General features: G+C 51.0%; 1 protein-coding gene across 6 annotated transcripts in view; it reads right to left on the bottom strand.

The window, feature by feature from the left end:
• The window catches only part of Vav2 (vav guanine nucleotide exchange factor 2), a 174953-nt gene that overhangs the window by 34676 nt on the left and 115605 nt on the right, over window positions 1-24672 (bottom strand). For 3 of the 6 annotated variants that reach the window (XM_013346056.2, XM_026778744.1, XM_026778742.1), the window contains exons 5-9: window positions 5216-5318; window positions 3570-3584; window positions 2515-2613; window positions 1337-1405; window positions 53-153 (exon numbers count right to left, since the gene is read on the bottom strand). In XM_013346056.2, the coding sequence (XP_013201510.1) occupies window positions 53-153; window positions 1337-1405; window positions 2515-2613; window positions 3570-3584; window positions 5216-5318 (387 nt within the window). The remainder of the gene's footprint in view (window positions 1-52; window positions 154-1336; window positions 1406-2514; window positions 2614-3569; window positions 3585-5215; window positions 5319-24672) is intronic. The other 3 variants (XM_026778743.1, XM_013346057.2, XM_026778745.1) reach the window with 1 other exon arrangement.

The following is a 24672-nucleotide window of genomic DNA, read 5'->3' as shown; positions in this document are numbered from 1 at the left end:
CCAGAGCCTTGAAGACAGAGCTGAGGCTCCGAGGCAGTCAGCTGTCACTCACCTTTCCTTGAACTCCAGGAAGACCTTGGCCAGGGTACTGCCGCCAGCCATCATGGACACGTCAATGGCCCGCAGAAAGCTGTGGTGCACCTTGATGAGGTCCTAGGGGGAGAGCAGGGTCAGTGCACAGCCAGGCACAGCCAGGCACAGCCAGGCACAGCCAGCCTCCGCTAACCACACACCCCCAGGAGATGCTGCTGGTGTTCACCCAAGCCTGTGAATGCTGGCGTCACTCAGCTGGAAGTTTCTGGCAGCGTGTCTAACTTTTTGACATTGCTGCCCAGTGCCATCAGCAGATCTGGCACTCAAGAACCAAACGATTTAATTACAAAAATATAAAACTGCAAGAGAAGTCTCATAATGTTTTAGGTAAACTTAAAATTTAGTGTTAAGGCTGCATTCAAAGCCGTCCTGGGCCAAAGGTTCTGCCCTTCCCCAAGCCAAAGATTGGATACCCCTGTCACAGTGCCTGGCACACAAAGATGCTGGAACACATTCCAGCTGTGCAGTGGAGGGAGCTTTTCAGCCCCAAATCGGGTCCTAGGGGCACACGGGAACTGCCTCAGGCCAGACTCGATGCCTAAAGAGGATGGAGAAAGCAGTGTGGCTGCTCTCAGCTAACAACCTTGCAGCCTCCCTGCTGCTGGAAAGAATGGAGAGGCCTGCAGCTGCTCAGCTCTCAGTTTCTGCAAGCCATAACGCCCCTACTGTGTCACCTTGGCCTGGAGGAAATATGGTTCCTCAAGCTTCACAGAGGATACAGGGCAGTGCACAGCACACTAGCCACCCCTCTCTCCTCCCAGCTTCTTTTCTGTCCCAAGTCATTAGTCCTGGCTGGAGCCCAGACAGTAAAAGGGACACTCTGGTCAATCTTGTGCGTGAGAATAAGATTCTCTGAGATACCCCAACCCATCCTTGATCTGACGGAAGATGGTAAGGCAGCATGTTCTGGAGTGCGTCCACTCATGTGTGGCATCTGGAGTTGTAAGCCAGCTGCCTCCACAGGTTAACCTTCGCACAGTGTCATCTGGTGCCCATGTGTGGTCAGATGCCCGCAGAGCAGGTGTGGAGCACACTTCCCTCCATGCTAACCAGAAGCCTTGCTTCTAGTCCCGTGGGTCTCACATTCCTTCCAGAGCAGTGCGAATCTATGCTCAGCTGACAACTAACACAGATCATGGGAAGCTCTCAGGCCACACCAGATCCCTCTTCTTCTGCCTCCTGAAGCCACAGTCTCCAGAGCGAGACAGCTGCATGTGTGTCAGGAAAATGGCAGAGAGCGTACCTCCAGGTTGATGAAGATGGCAGCCATGTCCGCCGGGCTCAGCACTAGCCGCAGGGGGCCCATGTAGTTCTGGAAGGAAGAAGTTTATGCTGTCACATAGTGTGTCAGGGGCTTGTAATAATCAAAGCCAAAGCTGCCAGGCACTGGCAGGTGCCCGGTGCTCACTGGACAGCTCATGAAGAGAGCAGTATGGGACTGTACAGTGGGCAAGGCAGCTGAAACCAAGACCACAACCCATGTCTTCAGCACAGCTCCATGGAAGCCATGGTAAGGGCAGCCTGGGCCAAAAGGCAGTGAACCCCAGGACCCTTGGCTGGAGGCTTCACTTGCCACTCTGGCCACACTGGGCCAGCTCCACACCAGAGAACAGTCAGGAGGATTTGAGCCTGGCAATGACGCTGTTGTTTACACAGGGACACAGATGTGTCAGGAAGATTTGGAAGCCAGGTCTTCTGGGTGGTGATGGAGGCTAGGCGGATGGGTATAGGTCACTGGCAGTACTCTGGCTTGGGTAGCATCTAGTCATGAGGCTCACCAATCACATCAAATGTGCTACATTCTTGGCCACCAACAAAGGCACCAGTACGCCCCACAGGGCAAGGAGAGGCTTAGAGAACTTAGCTCAAGATCTGGCCTCACATGTTCAAAAGCTGAGCTGCCACCACGGCTGGCTTGGATGGGAACTCTGAGAAGACATGCAGGCGAGGTTAGAGGGCTTTCCACACAATGAGGGGAGGCTCCTCTGTGTGAGAACAGGACGGCAAGGCAGAGTGTGCTGTGTCAACGTGACACAGTCCAGAGTCACTTGAGAAGCAAGTTTTAAGGGAGGGACAGCCCAGCTCGGATGGTCCAGTGGACCTGTCTGTGGGGGGCTGGCTTGCTTACTAATTAATACAGGAGGACCCGGCCCACTGTGAGTAGCACCAGCCTCTGCCCAGGTGGTCCTGGGCTGTGTAAAAAAGCAGCTACGCTTGAGCCTGTGTGGGTCAGCAAACAGTTTTTCTCCATGGTTTCTGTTTGAGTTTCTGCATTGACTTCTGTCAATGGTGTCTGTAATGGCGAAGTTATAGCAAACACTCTCCTCTCTCCCAAGTTTCTTTGGTCACAGCAACAGAGAGAAAACGAGAACAGGCCCTGAGCCCCTTCACGCTGGGGCTCCGAGCAAAGCCAAGGTTCACCTTCTCGATGTCCTCCAAGGTGCGGTAGTACTTGGCCTCGGTCTCCTGGATCTCCAGCAAGCAGCAGCTTCTCTTATCATCCTCGGTCATGCCCATTTTCTGGAGGAGACATGAGATGTGAGCCACGATACCGCTACCTGGACACCCCGGTACCCGCTGCCAGCCATGAGGCTCTGGCTACCTGCACCACACAACAGGATAACACCTTCCCGGTATGGCTACAAGATTACTGAGTGGGCAGTGAGGTCACAGGCCCTTCCCATGATCTGTGGTTGAGGAAACCGAGGCACGTGGATAGGACAGGACTTAACGAGAACATCAAGGAAGGCATGGAAACTTCTAGACTCCTGGGAATCAACTCCTGACTTGGAACCTCGAGTCTTCACCAGACTGGAGGGAAGGCCTCAGGAGAGGAACCTACTACACATAGGTAAGGTCAGCCCTGTCCAGCAGGTGGCATTGGCCAACCCCTTGGAGACCCACAGCAGATCCATTCTGGCTTCCCAATACCAAATGCCCCATAGGCCAGACATCCCTGAGAAGCCAGCTGAAGATAACAGTTCATCAGTGAGCCACCTGGGGAGAACAGGGCCTGACTGAGAGACGGCGTGCACAGAGTGGAGCAAAGCAGGGATTTGGCCCCAGTCAGGCTGTGGTGGACTTTATAGCAACTTTCTTTGAATTCTCTCAGGGTTGAAGAGCCTGGTCTGTCCCCTCAAACTCTGAAGACATGACACTCAGGTAGGTACCCACCCAGGTATGCTCTTGCTGGTCCTAAGAGGCCCCTCTATGCTGTGCCACAGAACTAACCCTCGAGCACTGTGCAACACGGGACCTGATGACATCCATCACTATCTGTGGCTGCATGGGATGGGGCGGGGATGACATCCATGGGGTGGATCTCAACTCGAGACCCTATACAACCCTCTGTGCCTGACAGCGTGTCTCCAAAAACATGGACCTGAGCTTTCTCTATGGCCTCTGTTACCTTCCCAACAGGTGGGAAAGACGGAGCTGGCGGGAGCCCACCTGGCCTGGTCTTACCTGCAACTTACCTGCATATATCTGATCTGAATGCATGGAGGAGCAAACAAGATTGAACCAGTCAGCAGTGTCCACTGTCCTCAAGCATGCTTGGGAAGTCAGGGACACCACTGATAGCCCACCCCCCACTGTTAGCCCCAACAGCCACGTCACAGCCCTTCCCAGAGCCTGTTGAGGAAAGGTCAGGACATAACATAAGGATGAGAGAGAGAGCCTCCTGGTGAGTCCTCCCATGCCTGGGCTCTGAAAGCAGCACCTGCCTTTATCTTCATAGAAGGAGCATTTTAATTGCCTCCCATTTAGATAGTTTGGTTCAGCTAGTTCAAAACAAAATGAGGCGTTGGGGGGGGGGGGGGACGACCCATTGTTTATCTCAGAGGCTCCTCATAGCAATAAATCCAAATCCCATCTGTGGATGGATCGGACAGCTCAAAAGATTCAGCATCAGCGTTGGACATTAGAACATGGGCTGTCCTTCGGGACATGGGCAAGCATGACCTTGCTCGGGATTCTTCAGGACCAGGGACAGTGACAGGCACCTCAAAGAGCTGCAGGAGTCTCAAGACAGCCTGAGAGATAGGCATGGGGACCTTTCAACTATGACCCAGGCTCCTGTGCCTGGGTGCTGACATTTACCCTCAGGGCACCCATCTTGCAGGGACTCTGAAGTGATGAGGCCTTAATCAACCTGGTGGTGCTTCCTAGGCCATGTCAGGTCAGCTCTGGGGAAGCCCCAGTCAGGCTGCCTGCCAGGCTGAAGAGCAGAACCTCTCCCACCTCCTCTGGAGCAGGAGCCCTGAACACGCTGGGAAGGAGAGTGATTATTAGACTCTCGGGAACAAACGTGTATCATCTTCTTAAGGGTGGCGCGAGACGCTGCAAATGTCCCAAGTCTAGCCCTCCACTCTCCTCCCAAGCTGGGGACACAGCAGGGTGCCATCAGCCTGGGAAAGGCTCTCAAGGCTCTTTAGGGTTCTTCTCTCAGCTTTTTGTTTCTCTGACACCAGCTGGAGGCTCCCACACAGACGGGAGACAGAAATATTGGCTTTTGATAAATTTCCCACTTCGGGAACGCAAATGCGTCAAAAGCCTCTGCAACTGACAAGTGGCACGGTGCCCACCTTTGGAGCGTTCAGGGGTCCATGGGAGCTGTGGCCTGCCCCTCCAGAGCCCCCTCTCTGCAGCCCTCCAGGATGGACCCCCCACCTTCCACAGAGCAGCTGTTGGCAATACGCCGGAGCTGGCACAAAACATCGTCCGCAAGATCATTAGCCAAGCTGCGTGGAAATAAATACCCTTCAGCATAAAAGGCATGCAGCTGGCCGACGGCGCCCGCACCGGTCTCCCCATTCTCCGCACAAAGAGGTACAATGATGTGTGTGCTCAGCCGCACTGTGGTAGCCCGAACACGGAGTTACTATTTAAGGCTCTCTGGATAGGAAGGACTAAGAACCTTCCAGGGAAAATTTTGTAATCACTCTTCTGGAGGGGCTCAACCATCACAGGTCTCATCTAGGGCATCTCAGAGTGTCCCAACAGGGCTGGAAGGACACTGCAAGGGAGCCCAGGGGAGTCGGGAAGCACCTGGGTGTGTACTCAGGCAGCTCCCCAAGGGAGGCTTGGATTCCTTTAGCAAGGGCAGGGTGGGGGCGCTCACCATGGGCTGCTGCACCTCCACCTTGATGATGTCTTCATAGATGTCATCCCCTTCATCTTCACACGGGACACAGTCGTAAATGTCCTCACCCAGGTCATGTTCGCTGCACAGGGAGATGTAGGTGAGCAAGGAAGAAAGGTCCAGGCACCTGGACTGGGGAAGGGGGGGCTGCAAAGCATTTCCATGGCACCTGGCAAAGTCACCCACGTCAGCCCACAAAGTGGCGTGCCTCAGTGAGCTATAATCGGACTGGGCAGAGGCTGCCACAAGGACCTGCTTGTCTTCAAAGACTCTTTCTTCCCCAGTGATGCTCCAACCCTGGGGTGAATACTGGAGAAACACTAGCCAGAAGCCCTGGTGTGAGACACCTTTCTCCACTGGGATCCTCTTTGGTAGGTCAGCAGAAATGTCCAGCTCCTACCCTAGAACAGAGCTTCCATCTTAGCCTGTGCCCAGGATCGCCAAATGCTCTGAGAAGCTTGCCCAAGGTCTCCACCATCATTGTGGCCCCATCATGACCATCAAGGGTACAGGACCCGCATACAGCTGCCTCTCACACATTGTGGACACCAAGCAGGATGGCGGAACGGAGGGAGACATGGAATACGTGGCGTACCTTCTCAAGCCAGAACCCACGAAAGCAAAGACTAACTTAAAACTCCGGGAAGTTTTGATTCTGCTCATAACTCCCTGGCTTTCTCCAAGCTACTCATGACAAGTGATTAACACTGACTGCCAACCTGATGGGTGCCCACAATTACGGTTGTACTTTGCACGAGAAGAGCTCCAACAGGCTTATTTGAATGTTTGGTCCCTAGGTGGTAGTGCTGATTTGGAGAGGATTAGAGGGTGTGGCCTTACTGGAGGAGGTGTGTCATCACTGGAGGTAGACTTTGAGGTTTCAAAGGGCCCTGCCAAGCCCAGTCAGTCTTTCAATCTCTCTCCCTCTCTCTCCATCTCCAACTCGTGCAAACTCTCAGCTACTATTCCAGCACCATGCTGTCTGACCTGCTGCCATGTCCTCCACTACGAGAGACATGGACTCACCCTCTGAAACTGTAAGCAAGCCCCCAATTAAACACTTTCTTTTATAAGCCATGGTGTCTCCTCATAGCAACAGAAAACTAAGACCATCGCCTAGGAGACAGCTCTGAGAGTGCCTGAGGGAAATCTCCAGACCCGCCTCAACTGTGGGAAGCATTGTTCAATGGGGTGTGACTCCATTGAATGGTGTACTAAATAATTAACGGGCATACTAAATAAAAAGGAGAAAGCAAGTTGAGCACCAGCATCCGCCCTCCTCTCTCTGCTTCCTGACTGTGGGTGCAGTGTTTACGTCCTAAACCCCAGCAGGAAGCAGAGAGAGTGCACTGAAAATGGCTTTCATGTCTAATGGCTTGGAGAGTTTAAGGAAAAGTCTTTAAACTCCCAAAGCCGGCTTCTAGTGACATATCTCCCAAACACTGCCAGCAACTGGGAACCAAGTATTTAAATGCCTAAGACTGGGGACCATGTATAATTTAAACCACCACAGTTACCTTCTGCAAGAGGGCTCTGCGGCCTCTGCCTGTGTATCTAGGGGGTCCCAGGCACCCCTCGACCTAGTGCAGTTCCCAGACTGCCTTTCCGTCTGTCTTGTAGTTGATGAGAAGACATCTGCCCCACACTCCGGCCATCTCATCCTTCACTTTGACCCTCCCCAACCCATGCAGCAGGTCTACTCAGTCAGGCTGCCTGCCATCCCAGGTCCACTGCCTCGGGGAGATAACTGTGTTCTGGGGTTCAGAGGTGTAGACAGCGAGCCCCGAGCTGAGTAGCGGTGAGATCCCACAGACTGAGGCAAAGGTTCAGGAAGGGTGGTGCTTTGGGTATCCCACCTTCTGTTCCAAATCACAAATTCCGGTCAGAGGACAGGCTAACAAAGAACAAGTCATACCACAACAGTTCCACGGAGAAGTGCCACTGACCCTAGAGCCTTCTGAATACCCACACCAGCACCAATTTTTTTTTATTGTTCTTTGGTTTTTTTCAAGACAGTCTCAACTCTGTAGCCCAGGCTGGCTTAGAACTCACCATGGAGCCCAGGCTAGCTTCAAACTCATGACAATCCTCCTGCCTCACTAGCCTGCTGAGTGCTATGTGGACAGGGATGTGCCACCATGCTCTGCTGAAATTCTTCTTTTTAATAACTTTTAATTATTATTGTGTATGTGACCACATGGTGGGGAGGTGTGTATGGTCACATCAGATCCTTCGTGGATTCCATTCTCTCTCTACACCTTTATTTGAACTCCAGAGACATAACTGAAGTGCCAGGCTTGCATCTCACTGACGCATCAATTTAAGTTTTAAAAAGCCACTTGTTCTTTTCAGGCCCAGAAAATCCTTAGTAGAGGTAGCCATTTTGCACATTAAATAATACACCTGTGCTCTGTGCTTGCCTGCAAACATGTGCATGCACACACATACATACACACACACATATACACACTGTGGCCTCAGCCCCGACTCTTCCTGACTCTTCTCCTTGCCTGGGGGGGGCATCATCAAATGGGGTGCAGACCTGGGTTGCACATTACCTCCTGCCATGCAGGGCTCTCACTTAGAGTTCCGGCCCACCTCAGAACGTCTGTGGTCTTTCCTGCTGACCCATCAGTGGGTCCGTCTGTCTTGTCTTTTGGAAACTGTCACCAGAGATAACATGAATCATTTCCCCTGCCTCTCCGGGCTCTGAGCCAGATTTTGGACCTGCCACTCTACCCTCCAGATTCCTGGGCCAGGTGAAGGTTTAGGGGCCCTTTCTGGCAGATACTAGTCAGCCAGACTTCTGTTATGCAGCAGAGCGAGGCTGGAGGCTGAGCTGCTGTCTACAGTTCCGACCACGTGGAACTGAGAGAAACAGATGCTCCAGGCTTCAGGAGCACACGGCTCCTGGCAGATGAGACACCTCCCTATCTAGAGACAGACACAGGCTTCGCTCCAATGGGCTAGGGGAAGGAAGTGATGGACAGAAAGTTTAGATGGTGACATATTCCACAAGGCAGTGAAAGGGGTCAAATGGGTGGAAGTTGAGCCTGAACAGGGACTTGCAGGCTGGCAATCAGCCAGCACTGGAGCACCCACTTTTTCCTCACCTTACCTTGTGAGGATATCCAAGACAATTCCAGATCACCCAGCTGGGTTCCTTCCCAACAAGGACCTACCTTACCTGTCTTACCTGCCTTACCTGCACAGACCCTACCTCAGGCTGATTGGAACCAGTTCTTGAGGTATGACTCTTAGCTGTTCTCAGGGTCTGGCTCTAACTTTCATTTGAAGATGGGATGGCTGGAAGGGTCATGGCTCTACTGTGATCTCTAGGGCCCTGCTTTGATTCACAGTGAAGTGTGCATTTGTGTTCCACACACTCTATGGAACTCAGCTTGGAAGCCTTGGCCAGACGTGCATACAAAGGAGCAAACGCATATGCTAAACTTGGGTAGGAGGGGTCAGCCCCACAGTCGTCCAACAAGACAGTGGGTTTGTGAGGAGGTCCCACTGTGGTTTCCCATGAGCTGGTGGGTTCTAGCCTAGGTGGCTCCTCGCTAGATCAGCTCTCAGCACTCTTACCCCCAGCTGACTCCATACCCGCTACACACACCTGCACCGGCCTCATGTGTGATGCCAGGCGGTGGATTTTCAGTGTCTTTGGTAAGGTTCATAAAACCAGAAATGTGTCTTGGCCGACCCACTCTGACGAAAGGAACTGCCCAACACTCAGTCCAAAGCATTCCAAGCCTTATCAATGATGATCATGAAAACAATGGATGCCCTCTCTACTTCCCTGCTCTCAACCTCCCTCCTGGCTGATCCTCAACAGACCACCTTCCCTGCTGAGAAGTCCACAGCATAGACAGCTCTTCCCTTTGGCATCTTGTTTCTTCTTTTTATTTATTTTTTTATTATTTATTTTTTTCTTTTGATTCTGTTCTGGAATTTGCTCTATAGACCAGGTTGGCCTCGAACTCACAGTGATCCACCTGCCACTGCCTTCCAAGCACTGGGATTAAAGGCGTGCGCCACCACCGCCCAGCAGCAACTCGTCTCATCCTCTGCATCTCATCTCTGAGCCCAGGATGATTGGCAGCTGGTCCTTTGCAAAGCTGAGTAGTAAGCTGTGATCCGATCTCCTTTTCTATGGGCACTGGGCCTCTTAAAAGTACAACCAAGTACGGTGGCATGCTCTTGTAATGCTAACACTGAGGAGGCAGGGAGAAGCGGATCCTTAGGGCTTCCTGGCTGAAGAGAAGGGTTCAGATTTTAGGAGCACATATTGCCCTTGCAGAGAACCAGCTTTTGTTCCCAGCACCTACATCAAGTGGCTCACGACCGCCTGGAACTCTAGCTACAGGGGCTCCGATGCTTTTTTCTGAACTCTATGGAAATCCTTCTCACGCATGTAGATACCACCACCTGACACATAAATAAATAAGGCTAGAGAGACGGCTCAGTGATTAAGAGTACTGACTGCATTTGTACAGGGCCTGGGTTCAGCTCCCAGCATCTATCTACATGGCAGCTCACAAACACCTGTAACCCCAGGCCTTCTTCTGGCCTCCATGGACCCTGCACATATGTAGCACACATATATACGAGAAGGTGAAACACCCTTACACATAAACTCACACAACTCAGGTCATCTACAAGAGTAGCAAGTGCTCTTAACTTCTGAGCCATCTCTCTAGCCCCCTGCTAAGCATTCATTCTTAACCGAACAAAGTCTAATTTATCAGGTTTTTCTTTTCTTCTATGCCATCCCAATTCTATTCATGGTCCTACGTAAAAAAAAAAAAAAAATCCTATTATCTTACCTAAGAAACTTTGGCTTTCCTCTAAGCCACAGAGGATTACCCGGTATCTTCTAAGACCGGTACAGCTCCAGTGCTTCTGTTAAGGAGTCAGATCCATTCGGATTGGTTCAGTGTATACCATCCCCACGGGAATGCCCACATGATCCAGGATAATCTGCCCAAGACTTTCTTCTTTCTTTTTGGCTACTTAAACATCTTGGACAAACTCCACCTCACCATGTAACTCTGGGTCCCTTCTAGAGCTCTTGGTCCTGTCGTACATGGGCACTCACCCATGAATGGAAACACAGCTGTTTCACTCCAATCTGTAAAGTTTTGTGATGGTGTTTATACGGTCCTCCTGCTGTGGGATCATGCTCTTGTACCCTGTAAAGATTTGTCACTTATATTGGCTTAATAAAATGCTGGTTGGCCAGTAGCAAGGCGGGACGTATAGGCGGGGCGGCCAGACTAGGAGAATTCTGGGAAGAGGAAAGGCTCAGTCTGCAGTCGCCACCCAGACACAGAAGAAGCAAGATGAAAATGCTGCACTGAAGAAAGGTACCAAGCCAGGTGGCAAAACATAGATAAGAATTAATTTAACTTGTAAGAGCTAGCTAGAAATATGCCTGAGCCATTGGTCAAGCAGTGCTGTAGTTAATATAGTTTCTGTGCAATTATTCAGGTCTGGGCGGCTGGGAAACATATGCAGTCTCCGATTGCAACCTCCAGTTGCTTCTTTATAACACAAAATGACTTGGTCAGCATGTTTGTCACCTGGCCTGACAACCCAAGTTTGATTCTGGGGTTCCACATGGCGGAAGGAAAGAACTAATCCCACACTGTCCTTTGAAATTCCACCACAGGCCATGACTCCTAATTTTGTTAGCTGAATATTGGACATTAGGACTGCTATGCATCGAGACTCTGGATCCTGCGACTTACGACATCATGCTTATTCTAAGATCGAACCCAGCTGGACTCAAACAGGAGGACATCCTATAGAGGGCAGGGCTGACACGGCCACTGGATGCAGCTTCCAGCTGCCACCTCATCTTGGTGGAACTCTGGGACCCTTGCTATACAGATGGGATGAAGGTTCAGTTGAGGATGAGGGCAGGTTGGGGCTTCTGATCACTGAGACCCCTGCCTTTCAGCAGTCAATGGTTTTTCTAGCTCAAAGATTCAAACTCTTCCATGTTCCACCCACAAAACATCTCTAAAGACCTGAAAGCCACGTGGTCAGGCCCACCATAGCCAACAGTCCTACTTGTCAGTGCCAGTTTCTGCCTTAGTTTTGTTTCTGCTGTTGTCAAAACACCCTAACCAAACAACTTAAGGGAGAAGGAGTTTGCTTGGCTTGCACTTCCAGGTGATGGTCCTTGCTGTAGGGAACTCAGGTAGCAGGAAATTGAAGCAGACGGCATATCACATCCACAGTCAAGAGCAGTGACTTTTAATTGTGTGTGCATGGTAGTGTTCGGCGTGCTTTCTCCGCTCTTAGAAAGCCCATGATCCCCTGCTAGGGAATGGCGCATCTCAATTAACACAATCCACATAATCACACACACACACACACACACACACACACACACGCACGCACGCACGCACGCACGCACGCACGCGCGCATGGGGCCAACCTGATCTAGACAATCTCTCCTTGAGACTCTCAGATGATTTTGGACTGTGTCAAGCTGAGAATTAATATCAACCATCACCCTTCGACAACCTTCAGGCAGGGAGTTCTCAGTCCGGCGTTCTGTCTTTCAGTCAGCCTGGAGCCTGATTGTTTTTCAGAAGCTTAGGTGTTTAGCTCCAAGCCTTTGGCACTGCTGGCAGGTAGTGGAATGATCATGAGATGGGGCCTACTGAGAAGATGTGAGGTCACTGGGGTGGTGGGCCTCTGAATGACATAGATAGATGGTTGGATGGATGGACGGACGGACGGACGGACGGACGGACGGACGGACAGATACTGTTTTTCCGAGACAGGGTTTCTCTATAGCTTTGAAGCCTGTCCTGGAACTCACTCTGTAGACCAGGCTGGCCTCAATCTCACAGAGATCTGCCTACCTCTGCCTCCCGAGTGCTGGGATTAAAGGCGTGCGCCACCACCGCCCAGCTCTTGAATGAACTATTAAGACCCCAGCCCATCCCCTCTTTTTTCACTTCTGCCATGAGTTCCACCCCTGTAGCCTGAGTTCCATCATGACATCAATGCTGCCACAGACTAAAACAACTGTGCCCAGAGACTATGTAGAGAAACCGGAAGCTGCTGTAAGCCTGTCTTCTTTGTCAAGTGATGGTCAGGCACTCTGTTATAGTGCTGACAAGCTGACAGACACACCTGTGAAGCAGCCTTCTAGAACCCCATCCATTCAAGATGGAACCCTAGGAGGATACTCCCTCCACTTTCCTCTCAGCTTGTGGGGGCTGCTTAGTGCCTCTGAGAGCATTTTTATGTATCCCCCCCCCAAGTTTTGTTATTGCTGGCTGTAGGAATGCTAGTCTGACCTTACGTCCTGTTACTGCTGAGAGCCAGATCTCCTCAGATATCACAGCCCCCACTACACCAGTATAAACGGAGGCTCAGAGGGTACCATTTGTGCAACAGTACAGTGACTGGAGCCTCCCTCCTCCCACAGTGAACAACTAGAGAAAAGCCTCTGAGGGGATCCTCAGATAGGGAGGAGGACTCGGCTTTGCCCCACTCTGGGTACAGAAGAAACAAGGTCACCGCACTGGGACATTGGGAACACCCCCAGCAGATACCCCAACATCATACGGTACTGAGATACTGGGAACACCCCCAAGATGGTCACCCAACACATATGCACTGCTGCGTTTTGCTCTTGCCGCCTCCTAAAATCAACGGCAATCAGGAACATCCATCCTGGCAGGACTGGGCTTCATGCACCGCTTCCCACTGTCTCTCTTAAGCACCCTGAGGTCAAACATGGTCAGCCAGAAGCAGAAAGAGGGGGATGAAGCTGTTCTGGTGCTTTAACTGAGGGCAACAGGGCCTCAAAGCTGCGGACCTTACATTCCTTCTCCCACCCAGATCTGATTCCTGTCTGTATCCTGGGCTGACCTTCCTCTCCAAGTGCCCCGCACAGAGCCAGGAGGGTGCCCGTGAGCAGACTCGTCATACATCTGCATTTATACGATGCTGTCTCTGCCCGTTATTTAATTAATTCAGGTCAGCGAACAGCTTTGCACATGTTATTAGCTATTATAAAACCAGAGAACTGAAGTTTCACACATGTGTGCTCCAGAGTACTGGAGAGGAAGAAATAAAGAGAACAGCCAAGAGGTGAACTTTTTTAAAAATCAAAATAAAATTATAAAAGCAAAATCAAACACAGTAAGTAGCCATAAGATAAACTCAGCAATCAAGATTAAAAAAAAAAAGTATCGATCAGATACTTTCAGGTTGAACCATATTTATCCTAAGATCAATACTCCACCCAAATCCTTGTTGATCCTTGGGACAGAGATGGCTTCAAGGTGGAGGAAACGGCAGGGGAGCAATGTTTAGATGAAAATGTGGTTACTTCAGTGTTAGTGGGTGAGGTGACAAGCTCAGGCTGGATGATGGCTAATCATGGTTGCCAACTAGGCCACATGTGAAATCAACTAAAATCTAAGCTGCTAAGCACTCCTGTAAGATTATTTTTTTAAAGTCTGTTTGTATATTTGAAGAGGAAAGAGCTATCTTGAAACTGGGCCATGCCCTCAGGTGGCAACCCAAGTGAAAGGCCATGGAAGGAAGAAACTGTTGCTTTGGTTTTTTTTAAATATTTATTTATTTATTATGTATACAATATTCTGTCTGTGTGTATGCCTGCTGGCCAGAAGAGGGCACCAGACCCCATTACAGATGGTTGTGAGCCACCATGTGGTTGCTGGGAATTGAACTCAGGACCTTTGGAAGAGGAGGCAATGCTCTTAACCTCTGAGCCATCTCTCCAGCCCCGAAACTGTTGCTTTGTTTTTACCTGCTTGCCCATACTTTTGGAGGCAAGTTCATCTCTCCGGTTGCTGCAGCCAGTATTAAACCCAGCTCCTTCAGGATTCCAGGAAACTGAAAGCCGACAGCTGTCCAGGAATCCTCGAGGACGCTAGAGCCAGATGGCAACCGTTGAGAAGCCAAACACCAGGAACTGCACAACTACTGGATGCTTGGACTTTCCATCATGAGCCAGACCTTGCTAGACTACCCAGATGGACCACAGCCTGTATTTGACACATACCTCCATCTATCAGTTCTGTTCCTTCAGAGAATCCTGGCTAATACAGGCTTTCCTTCTGGCCACAGTGGCATGGATGTCCCAGAATGTCCTTGCTTCTTATACAAAGGTCTCATCTCCAAATGTAAGTATTCCAGGCAGAGACCTACACCTCATAGGTCCTTGCATCTGTGATGACAGATTAGCATATGTCCCGTACATGAGGACCATGATGATCAGATGAGCAGGAAAAGGGCACTGAGCTGGGAGTAGGCTGCAAAATGAGGTCACCTGGGTGATCTGGAGGGCCCTATGCAGCAGCTCGTGAGTTCATGAGAACCCAGCTAAGGCCCCAGAACCTGCCTCAAACAGCCTCCCAAAGGCTGCAGAGCTTTCCACCGGGGCCAATTTCAGCCCATCTTACCACAGATGTTAAAAGGTTCAAGTCCCTGCTTGGTCCTGTCAGGAGGCTCCAGGAACACAGAAGGGGTAGATCTAGAGCCCACTTCACCTAGGGCCATGCTTCATGGAAGAGCTGTATCCCCAGCACACAGGAGCTGTACCAGTCAGTGCTGATGGAGGCACGAAGCCTCCAGGACAGGGGAGTGGCATGGATTCCTACCTGGAACTTGACTCTTGTGTGTAGCCCCTGGTCAGAGGGTAGTAAAGCAGACCTAAGCCATTTCCTAGCTCAGTTTCTCTAGCACAGGCCTTGCATATAGTAAATGTTCAATGCATAGCCGCCATGGTACACCATCCAGAGGGTGGAAGAGAGATTCAGTCAGGAATATGACTTCAGCACAGAGGCTGTGCTCATAGACAGGATATGGGGCCGGTGAGACAGCTCAGTGTGTGCTTGCCACCACACTTGATAACCTGAGTTCGATCCCCAGAACCCACATGGTGAAAGGAGAGACTTGATTCCTGGAAGCTGTCCCCTGACCTCTCATCCATAACACAGAATAAATGAAATGCGATTACGATATTTTTTAATAAAATAAATCTTAGGTGCTAGAGAGATGCCTCAGTGAAAAAGAGCACTTACTGCTTTAGCAGAAGAACAAATTCAGTTCCTACCACCCAGACTGAACAGTTCATAACTGCCTGTAGCCCCAACTCTAGGGATTCAAAATGTCTGGCCTCCTCTGGCACCTGCACTTAATAATGTATATACTCCATGCACAGGAATAATAATTAATAATAATAATAATAATAATCTCTTTTAAAATTAAATCTTCAAAGAAAGAAAAGGGAAGGGAGGGAATGAAGATATAGCACACTCAATGATTAAAAGCACTTGCTGCTCTTCCAGAAGACTCAAGTTATCCCAGCACCTATATCCACCTGTAACTGTAACCAGAGGATCTAGTACCTCTTCTGGCTTCCATGGGCACTCAAACAGGTCTCTCACTCACACATACACAAACATGCACACACACACGTAAGCATGCACACATGCACACACATACACCCAAGTAAACATGCACACATGCATGCACTTGCAGGTGGGGAGAGAGACATACATACATATAAATAACAATCTTTTTATTATAGCACAGAGCACGGGCTTCAGAGATGGCTCAGGCAGTAAAGTGCTTGCCTCACAAGCATGAGGACCTGAGTTCAACCCCCAGTATCCACTTAAAAAGCAGGGGTGCATAATGACATGTGCTTGTGATCCCAGGTCTCAGGAGGTGGAGCAAGGGAGATGTCTGGGACTTGCTGGTCAGCCAACCTGATCTAATGGGAGAACTCAAGGCCACTGAGAGACTCTCTTGCCAAAAAAAAAAAAAAAAAGTATGGTACCCAAGGAATGGCCACCAAGGCTGATGTCCACATGTACTCGTTCACACACAGAGACTCTGGGGATAGAACCCATAGCCTTTCACATGCTAAGCAAATGCCTTAGGACACCAGATTAAACAACAGAGAACACAATAGCTAGACCGTGGAAGCCCAGGAACTTGGGCGCTGGCACTGGCCTCCCAGGGTGGTAGGAATCGTCCTTCCTGGCCCAGCTGCCACAGAAAGCACAAGAACATATGTGTGGGGAGGGACTGCCCCACACAGTGGCCGGACTATGACAATTAGACACAGCTGGACCACATGGCGTGAAAGCACAGTGGCCCCTTACCTGCCCCGGCCTCTCCCTCCTGCAGCTTCTGAAGTCAGCTGCACTGACAGATGCGACACCCCACAGTGACTCCTCTTACAATGGCCTGAACTCTTCCAGAAGGGACCCAAAGCGTCTCCCTCCCACCTCCTGCCTGAGCCCCTGTAGCCCACAGCCTCCCTAGCCTGCATGGTGGCTGATTCCGGCACCCTGGTTTTCCACAAGGCAGCTGCTGAGAGGCCCAGCTCCCTCACCCTACAAAACAAGGGGGAATGAGCAACTCCCCTGTGCCTCAGGCACTGGGTGTTTACAGGGGACATAAACATCATGCTGACAGGCTTGGCACACACTGTGAGCTCAGCCCCAGGCATGAGGCTGGCAGGCAAGCCTGTGACAAGCCACCATGAACTTGTTACTAGGAAACCAAAGGGGACATGGGGCTTTTTTTTTTTTAACCTCGGCCCACACCAGACTTCAGTTCATTTCAGGGCACAGGCAGCAGAGAGTGGCTGCTGTGGACTGGATCATCTGTTTGTGGGGACAGATGGACAGACAAGGACCCTAGACACCTTTAATCACTCTCTGTTGGAGGAGTCACTCTACCTACAGGTAGGTGCCAGGAACTACCTAGCCAGACTCACCTGGCAAGCCTGCTGGGGTTCTGCCCCCCCCAACACACACACACACACACACACACACACACACACACACACACACACACACAAAGAGAGAGAGACAGAGAGAGAGAGAGAGAGAGAGAGAGAGAGAACAATTGCCTCTTTTCTGGGAATTCTTTCTAAGCAGCAGAAAAGCCTAGAAACATCGACAAATAAATAAGTAAATAAGCAAGCAAGCAGGCGGCACTGGGTCACAAGGGCTAGTCCCACAGGGACATCCTAGGCCCCAGGCAGATGGTCCAGGGTTTCGGTTCCTCCTTGTCACAAGGTATAGACTATGTGGCCCCCAGTGAGGCACTTCCCCTCCTGAAGCTCTAATTGTCAACTGTAAAATGGAGGACAGAGCCCCCACTTATGCTGTCAGGGATGAAATGGCATAGAATTCTGCAGGGGCAATGCGGGGGACACACAGGGATTCTTCACACAGGAGTGCAATATTCTAAGTATCTGTCATCCCTGTATCCTGTCCCCAGCCCTCTCTTGGTGGGGATGACGGCCAGGGTACAGGTGTGAAGGCCGAGGACAGTTTGAAGGAGTCAGTTCTCTCTTCCTACCTGGTAGGTCCCGGGAATCGAACTCCGGCTGTCCGGCTCGACTGCAAGTACCTTTACCTGCGGAGCCATCTCACTGGTCCTGGCTCTTCTGTCTAACACACTGTGCTAGGCTCAGGTCAAGTGAGCTGCCTCCTCTGCTCCCCTTACAAAGGACCTGTAGGGACCACTCTCTAGTGATGAAAAACAATGAAGACCCAGTGTCAAGGTCACCCAGCGCTCTGGACACACCTCAGGAGAACGCATCCTTTTAGCATGGCAGGGCTGTGGGTGGCTTCTTGGAGGTGACGTCTGGACTGGGTTTTGTAGAATGAGTAGGAGTTTGGAAGTCAATACAAAAGATGCCGAATGCCTGACTGAACTTCAACAGTGGAGCCCTGTGCGGCCCGCTTACTCATTTTGCAGGGTTCTTGTATGTGCTTCCATGTGCAATGTTTGTGCTAAGTACAAGACACGCCATCTGGAAGGCCAAGTCTTCCTCTGTCAGGGTTCCTAAAAGACTTCATTGGATTTGCAAGGCCCCATTAGACAGGACAAAGCTCTCTGCTAAGTTCCCAAGTAGGATAAATGAGACCCAGACTCTCCCCAGAGTCCTGCCCAAAACTCAGCAGTGGCTGACCTGGCATGCAATTCAACAGACCCTGAAGAGTCCCCAGAAGCCATTCCAACAGAAGTTGTTAACGTGGGGGTACATTTTCTTTGGTTTGGGTAGCCGCTGGTAAGGTGACCATGTTCCTGTAAGCAGCAACACTAATGAAACTCACATGGTCACTGTGGTAGTCTGAATGTAACTGGCCCCCATAAGCTCACAGAGAGTGGTGCTATTAGGTGTGGCCTTGTTGGAGGAAGTGTGTCACTGTGGAGGCAGACTTTGAGGTCTCCCTATGCTCAAGTTACACCCAGTGTCACACTTCACTTCCTGTGGCCTGAGGATCCAGATGTACAACCCTCAGGTACTCCTCCAGCACCAGGTCTGCCTCCATGCCACCATGTCCCTGCCATGATGATAATGGGCGAAATCTCTGGAACATTAAATGTTTTCCTTTATAAGAGTTACCGTGGCCATGGTCTCTTGACAGCGATAGAAACCCTAACTAAGACAGTCACCAAGAGACGGACAGGAAGGAAGGTTGTGAGACAGCACTGGAGGCACAAGGGTAAGGACCTGAGTTCAAATCTCCAGAACCAGGTAAAAGTTGAACATGGTAGCAAGCACTTCCGTAACCCCAATGCTCTTACGGAGAGATGGGAGGCAGTCAGGAGAATCCTTGGGAACTCACCGGTCAGCTCTCCCAGTGAGAGCAGCAGAAAGAAAAGGAAGTCCTGTTGAAGTAGAAGGTGATCACCTAAGACTGTCCTCTGACCTCCACAGTATGCTGTGGCACAGGAGTCTAATGTACACACACACATACACACACCGACATCATACACACACAGACAGACGTGAATACAGACATGGGGCAGTTGTGAGAAGAGGGATTAGCAGAAGTGGGGGAGGGGTGAATATGATCAAAACTGTCCTGTTCGTATATGAAAACGTCACAAGGAAACCCATTATAGATAACTAATATATGCTAATAAAACATATTTTTTAAAAAAGAAAGAAAAGAAACCAAGTCGGGCACAGTGGTGCATGCCTGTGATCCAAGCCCTTGGGTGACTGGGGTAGGAGGATCGCAGGGAGTTCCAGGGCAGCCCAGCCTACAGAGTGACAGAGGACAAGATGTGACTCCATTTCAAAACAACAACAAATTAAAAATCCTAGACACATCAAGGAAGCTCTTTCCTCCCAGCCTGGATGTGTGTGTCTGGAGCAGATGCCACCTAGATGGCACAGGGTAAAAGGGAAGGGGAAGCAGTTCAGATGCAGGGTGACGGTTTCGGGTCTATACAGGTGCCAACCACGCGCCAGCACCAAGGCAGAGTCTGCCAGGCAGCACTTGGAGTAGCAGGGCAATTACTCAGACATGAATTCTAACCTCAGCTCTGCCCTTCAATAGAGGGGCACCCTGGGCAGGTGCCTTCAACCTCTCAGAGCCCTATCTCCTTCCAGGCTCTAGAGCCTCTACCCAGGCCATCCCAGAAGACAGGAACCAACTGACAGAGATGTGGTCCATGACCACTGGTTTCATTATTCCATTCGGCCAGTCCCCATGGCCAGAATTTCTTGTTCTTGGGAGCAAGAAGCCCAAGACAGGATATCAGTGAACGCGTACACCAAGGAGAAGCCCATCTTGCACAAGTGAGACACCAAGGGATACCGGGAGGCAGCTCCACCCACAGCAATGCTGGAGGTCCAGTCAAGGTGGCTTGGGCAAGTAAGGGAAAGGGGGCTACAGGGTGGTGGCCTTTAATTCCATCACTCAGGAGGCAGAAGCAGACGGATCTCTGTGAGTTCGAGGCCACCCTAGTCTACAGAGCGAGTTCCAGGACAGCCAGGGCTACACAGAGAAACTTTGTCTCAAAAAAACAGAGGGGGGGGGGAGGGAAGGAGGAAAGGAGGGAAGGAAAAAAGGAGGGAGGGAGGAAGGAAGGGAGGGAGGGAGGAAGGAAGCCTTTTGATCCCTGCCTGTAACCCACTTAAGAAGTCCAGGGTCTCGGCCTTAGGCAACAAGCCCATAGGACAAGGGTACAACTTCACACTGTGAGTCCCAAAGCAAAGGCCTGCCTGTAAGAGCCACCTACCCTGTCCTCTAGCCCATGGCCTCCTCTCCAGCCATCACCTCAGCCACGAGCCTCATGAACTTGAACTGAGGGTGGCATGAGGGTGCCGTCCCCACCTCTCAGGGAGGAGGTCTTACTTTTCGCCCTTCTCGACTATAAGAGATTGGTCTGTACTCTTTCCAGGAGTGTGTGGCTACAGATGCCTTCTGAAGGGGTCAGGAGACATGTTGTTGTTGCTTGGAAGAACAAAGACTCACGTAGCCCAGGCTGGCCTTGAACTCCTGATTCTCCCATCCCAGCTCCTGAAGTGTCACCATTACAGGTGTGCCCCACTATGCCTGGCTTTTTATCCCTCCTCACATTGGGTCTTTTCTGTGAAGTCCGCTCTAAAGCTCACCCCCTGGGGGAAAGGAGCTATTTGGGGTGAATATAAAGCATCCCAAACACACCCTCCCGACTCACCCTAGGCTCCTGTACACACCTGCCTCAAGGAGCAGTGCTGAACTAGAAAACTCTGAAGACAGATTTTAGACTTAGTTTTCTCTGACAGTGTTGAGCAGAGGGAGGACCGAAAGGGAGGACCATGGGCTGGGGTAGAGATGGGTTCCCACTTGAATGAGGGTCCCACAGGGATACAGCCCTTGCTCCCTGTTATTAAAGAGCTTGCAGAGTGGCCAGGGCTTGGCGTTTGTGGGGTCAGATAGGAGAAAAATGACCACCCTCCCAAGTCACTGCCATCCCTGCCACTCCTCTCCCCTCCCCCTCCCCCAGAGCATGGAAGGACTCCAACCCGCCTTCATTTCTATGCTTAAGAATTACTCCATAGCTGTTTCATAAGGCAATAAAATATGCAGCTATACCCTTACAGAAAAGTTACAGCCCCTGGCTGGGCACAAGCCCATGTGTTTAAGAAGGAAAATGAATTCACCTCAGAGGACAATGAAGTCAGAGCCAGCACAAAGCAGGCTCTGCCATGACCGACTGTGAAGTCTGTGACCTCAAAGGGACATCTGTGCAGGTTTCAGAGTGGAGATGGAGAAACTGGGGCCCTTGGAGGGACCGAGAAACTTGAGGCAGTAACACAGAACAGGAGAGCTACACAGCCTGTGGTGAGTGACACACAGCCTGTGGTGAATGACACGCACCCTTGCTTTCCTGGGCCCTGGGAAGGTCCCAACCATGTCACCTGGGCCCAGAGAGCCATGAAAGGCAAGAGGAAGACAATGGGCCAAAGCCAGACATTTGCAGCCGTGGTGCCCTGGCTGCTGCACCTCACATGTGTGCATTATTCTTGCTCCATCAGCTCTTATGTATAAAATGGTAATAGCCCTACAGTTGTAGACTGGGGGTCAGACCTGAGAGGTGGGCTAAGACACTTTTAGAGGCAGGCCATTATGCAAATGCAGGTGCCACTTTTTAGAGCGACTGAAAAGCAGGCCTTTCCTTTTGGGCTTGTTTTGCTTAATAATGACATTTTTAAGTGGCAGTGTTTTGTGTTCGTCGTCTCAGGCAGCTGCTCTGACTACTTGATCACACATTGCTTAACAATCTGAAGAGGGAGCTGAGAGCCCTTTCCAGTGTTCCTGACTTGTGGGGTTCTGCTCAAGCTCCCGGAAGGACATTTGAGACCACAGCTCCTATTGCCCAGCTCAGTGGCTTGGGGCCATGCACGGTTGTCATGTAACAAACGAATCTGGACCAATCACAAACTATATGCCCGGCCAGGGGACTGACTGAAAACGCAATTTCTTGTTGGCAGCCGTTCCGCGGAAAACACCGCTCTGGCAACATTTTGGGTCAATCAGTTCAAATAAAATACATTCTTCAGATTAACTTCACCTGTTTCTGCTTAGGCTGTTCCTGTGGCTACTAGAAAATCAGCAGTCAGGCATATAACTCACGTTTGCTCTCCTCTGCGCGGCACTGCCACAGCCACTTAGAGGCCAGGGACAGCGATGGTCTCAGTCAATGAAGCCGGTTCAGGACGAGCCCCCAGATGCCTGCGGGGGCCCGTGAGCACCCTGTAGTTCCAGTGCTGCTGCCTTCGCAACAGGGCCACCAACCAGGTACCGATGTCATGTGTTACAATGAAGGAAACCGAGGTACATGGAAGCAAGCAATCTGCCAAGACCACCTGAGCAGAAATGGCAGCGGTAGGGCTCAGTGCCCTGCTCCAGGAGAGCACGGTCCAGCCGGACAATGGAGGCTGCCCACAGACCAGACCTGTAGTGCCAAGGAGGCAGTCACATCAGGGAGACAGTGCTTAACAAGCACCACCACCACCACCACCACCACCACCACCACCACCACCTGCAGTGTCTGGGTCAGGGTGGCTGAAAGGGTCCTGGAGACATGCAACATGATCACTATTGAGGATCCAGCCCCTTATACTCTGAAATGCTCCCCCCCGACACACAGCTGCTCCCACAAGATGACACTCTCCCCAGCTGCTGTCTCATGCCCTCCCAGGGCTGTCTACTTGTGTAATGGGCAAACGTCACTACCAGTTCCACAGAGACCAGGAAATCTGCCTTCTAAGGAAAGGAGAAGAAAGTGGGGGGAAAAGCATAGAAAATTTATTAAACTCGAGCCACTGGGACCAAACGGCAACTTAAAGATCCAGACTCAGCCTCGTTCCCTATAATTTATGGTTCAGGTTTGCAATAACGGCAAGGTTAGGGATTAAGGGGGCTCAGGGTGAATGTCACCGAGGAACAGCTTCCGGCCGAGCAAGGCTACACGTTCTCCAACTTACATTCCTATGAGAGCAGTTCCAGCTTGTCTTGGAGAAAGAGACCAGTGGCAAACCAGAAGGGGCAGAGGAAGAGGGAGGTGGGTACCCAGGTTCCAGGCCAGACTGACCACAAGCAAGTCCTTGAGATTGAAAGGCACCCCACGAACCATAGTACACAGGCTACCTCCAGGATAGCACCTGAAAAACACACTAGCCCTAAAATATCATGATATCTCATACCTGGCTCTAGATACACAAAACCTACATGGTCCTTGTACTTCCAAACTCCAGGCTGTGCCCACCTGAGGGACATTTCCAGGAGATAAAAAACTCAGGAGAGACCTCAGGAGAACTGCTCCCGGCACCGGCCCAGCCAGAGGTTCCCGGCCTCTATAGGATCACCCAATTAGAGGAGAGGTTAGGGCAGACTTAGAGTCAAAGATCAGCATGCCACTTATTAGCTGAGTGGCACAAACCAGTTGCAGCTTCCCTCTGGGCTCATTTCCCAATCTGTGAAGTGGAGGCAACAGAAGGCTGGAGTTTACAAAGCATGAGAGGGAAAGGGTGTCATGCATGGTCCCAGCAAGAACTACTAGCGAGCACTGCCCATACTGTAGCCCCTTACAGGGCCACTGACGCCACACCAGATACACCAGGCACGTACTAAGGGCTGGAGTCTTCAGACACTGGGCCTGACCTCAGGACCTGGTTTCCGGGAGACATTTAACCACCTAAACACTGAATTTCTAAGATAGCAAACAGGGCACAAGTGCTGTGGGTAGCTCACCAAGGCTTCCCATAGCGAGGGCACCTAGGATAACCCTGAGCCCAGCGCATATCCCCAGACTGCAACACCAGGGCAGAGGTGCCAAGCCCTGAGGATCTCCCTTGTGCTGTGCCACCAGCCTGAATCCCTTTCCCTCAATTCTCTGTACCCATATGGTGTTCTGCCTGCACCCAAGTGTCCTAAGCCCCTCTCTAACTCTGGAGAGAGGTCAGAGTCACGCAGGACCCAGCAGGCAAAGGACTCAAGGTCATGAATGACTTTCACAAACTCATTTCCCTCTTAGTGTACTCCCTACAGCCCAGGAGGATTCCATGGATGTCTGAAGGAACTCTGGGCTTCCCACCCACGGGAGCACCCCAGGCCTCCTGGCAACCCATTTCGGAATTCCCTCTGCCTCCAGGTGAGGACTCCCCGGCTCTCACAGAACTGCAGGACAGGGCTGCCAGGCTAAGACAGACAAACTAAGCAATGAATGAGTTCCAGGTATATCTGAGCACTGTCTGTGGGCTGCATGGGGCCCAGAACAGCTATGAATGAGGCCAACACAAATCATAAACTTGTTTCAGACATATATGGGGGGGGGGCTCGTGAGCATTAACTTTGTAGGTGACAGTGTCCCATCACAATGTTAGACCATCTAATAGAGACCCTGCAAACACACGGCGTTCCATCTCTGGAGACTCCACAGATGGGGGGACTTGTGAACATTAACTTTGTAGGTAACAGTGTCCCATCACAATGTTAGACCATCTAATAGAGATCCTGCAAACACACCGCATTCCATCTCTGGAGACTCCACAGATGGGGGGACTTGTGAACATTAACTTTGTAGGTAACAGTGTCCCATCACAATGTTAGACCATCTAATAGAGA

The sequence above is a fragment of the Microtus ochrogaster genome, chromosome 4 (genome assembly GCF_000317375.1).
Source record: "Microtus ochrogaster isolate Prairie Vole_2 chromosome 4, MicOch1.0, whole genome shotgun sequence".
Taxonomy (NCBI): domain Eukaryota; kingdom Metazoa; phylum Chordata; class Mammalia; order Rodentia; family Cricetidae; genus Microtus; species Microtus ochrogaster.
Note: the sequence above shows the minus strand (reverse complement) of the source record. Positions and strands in the feature narration are given on the sequence as shown.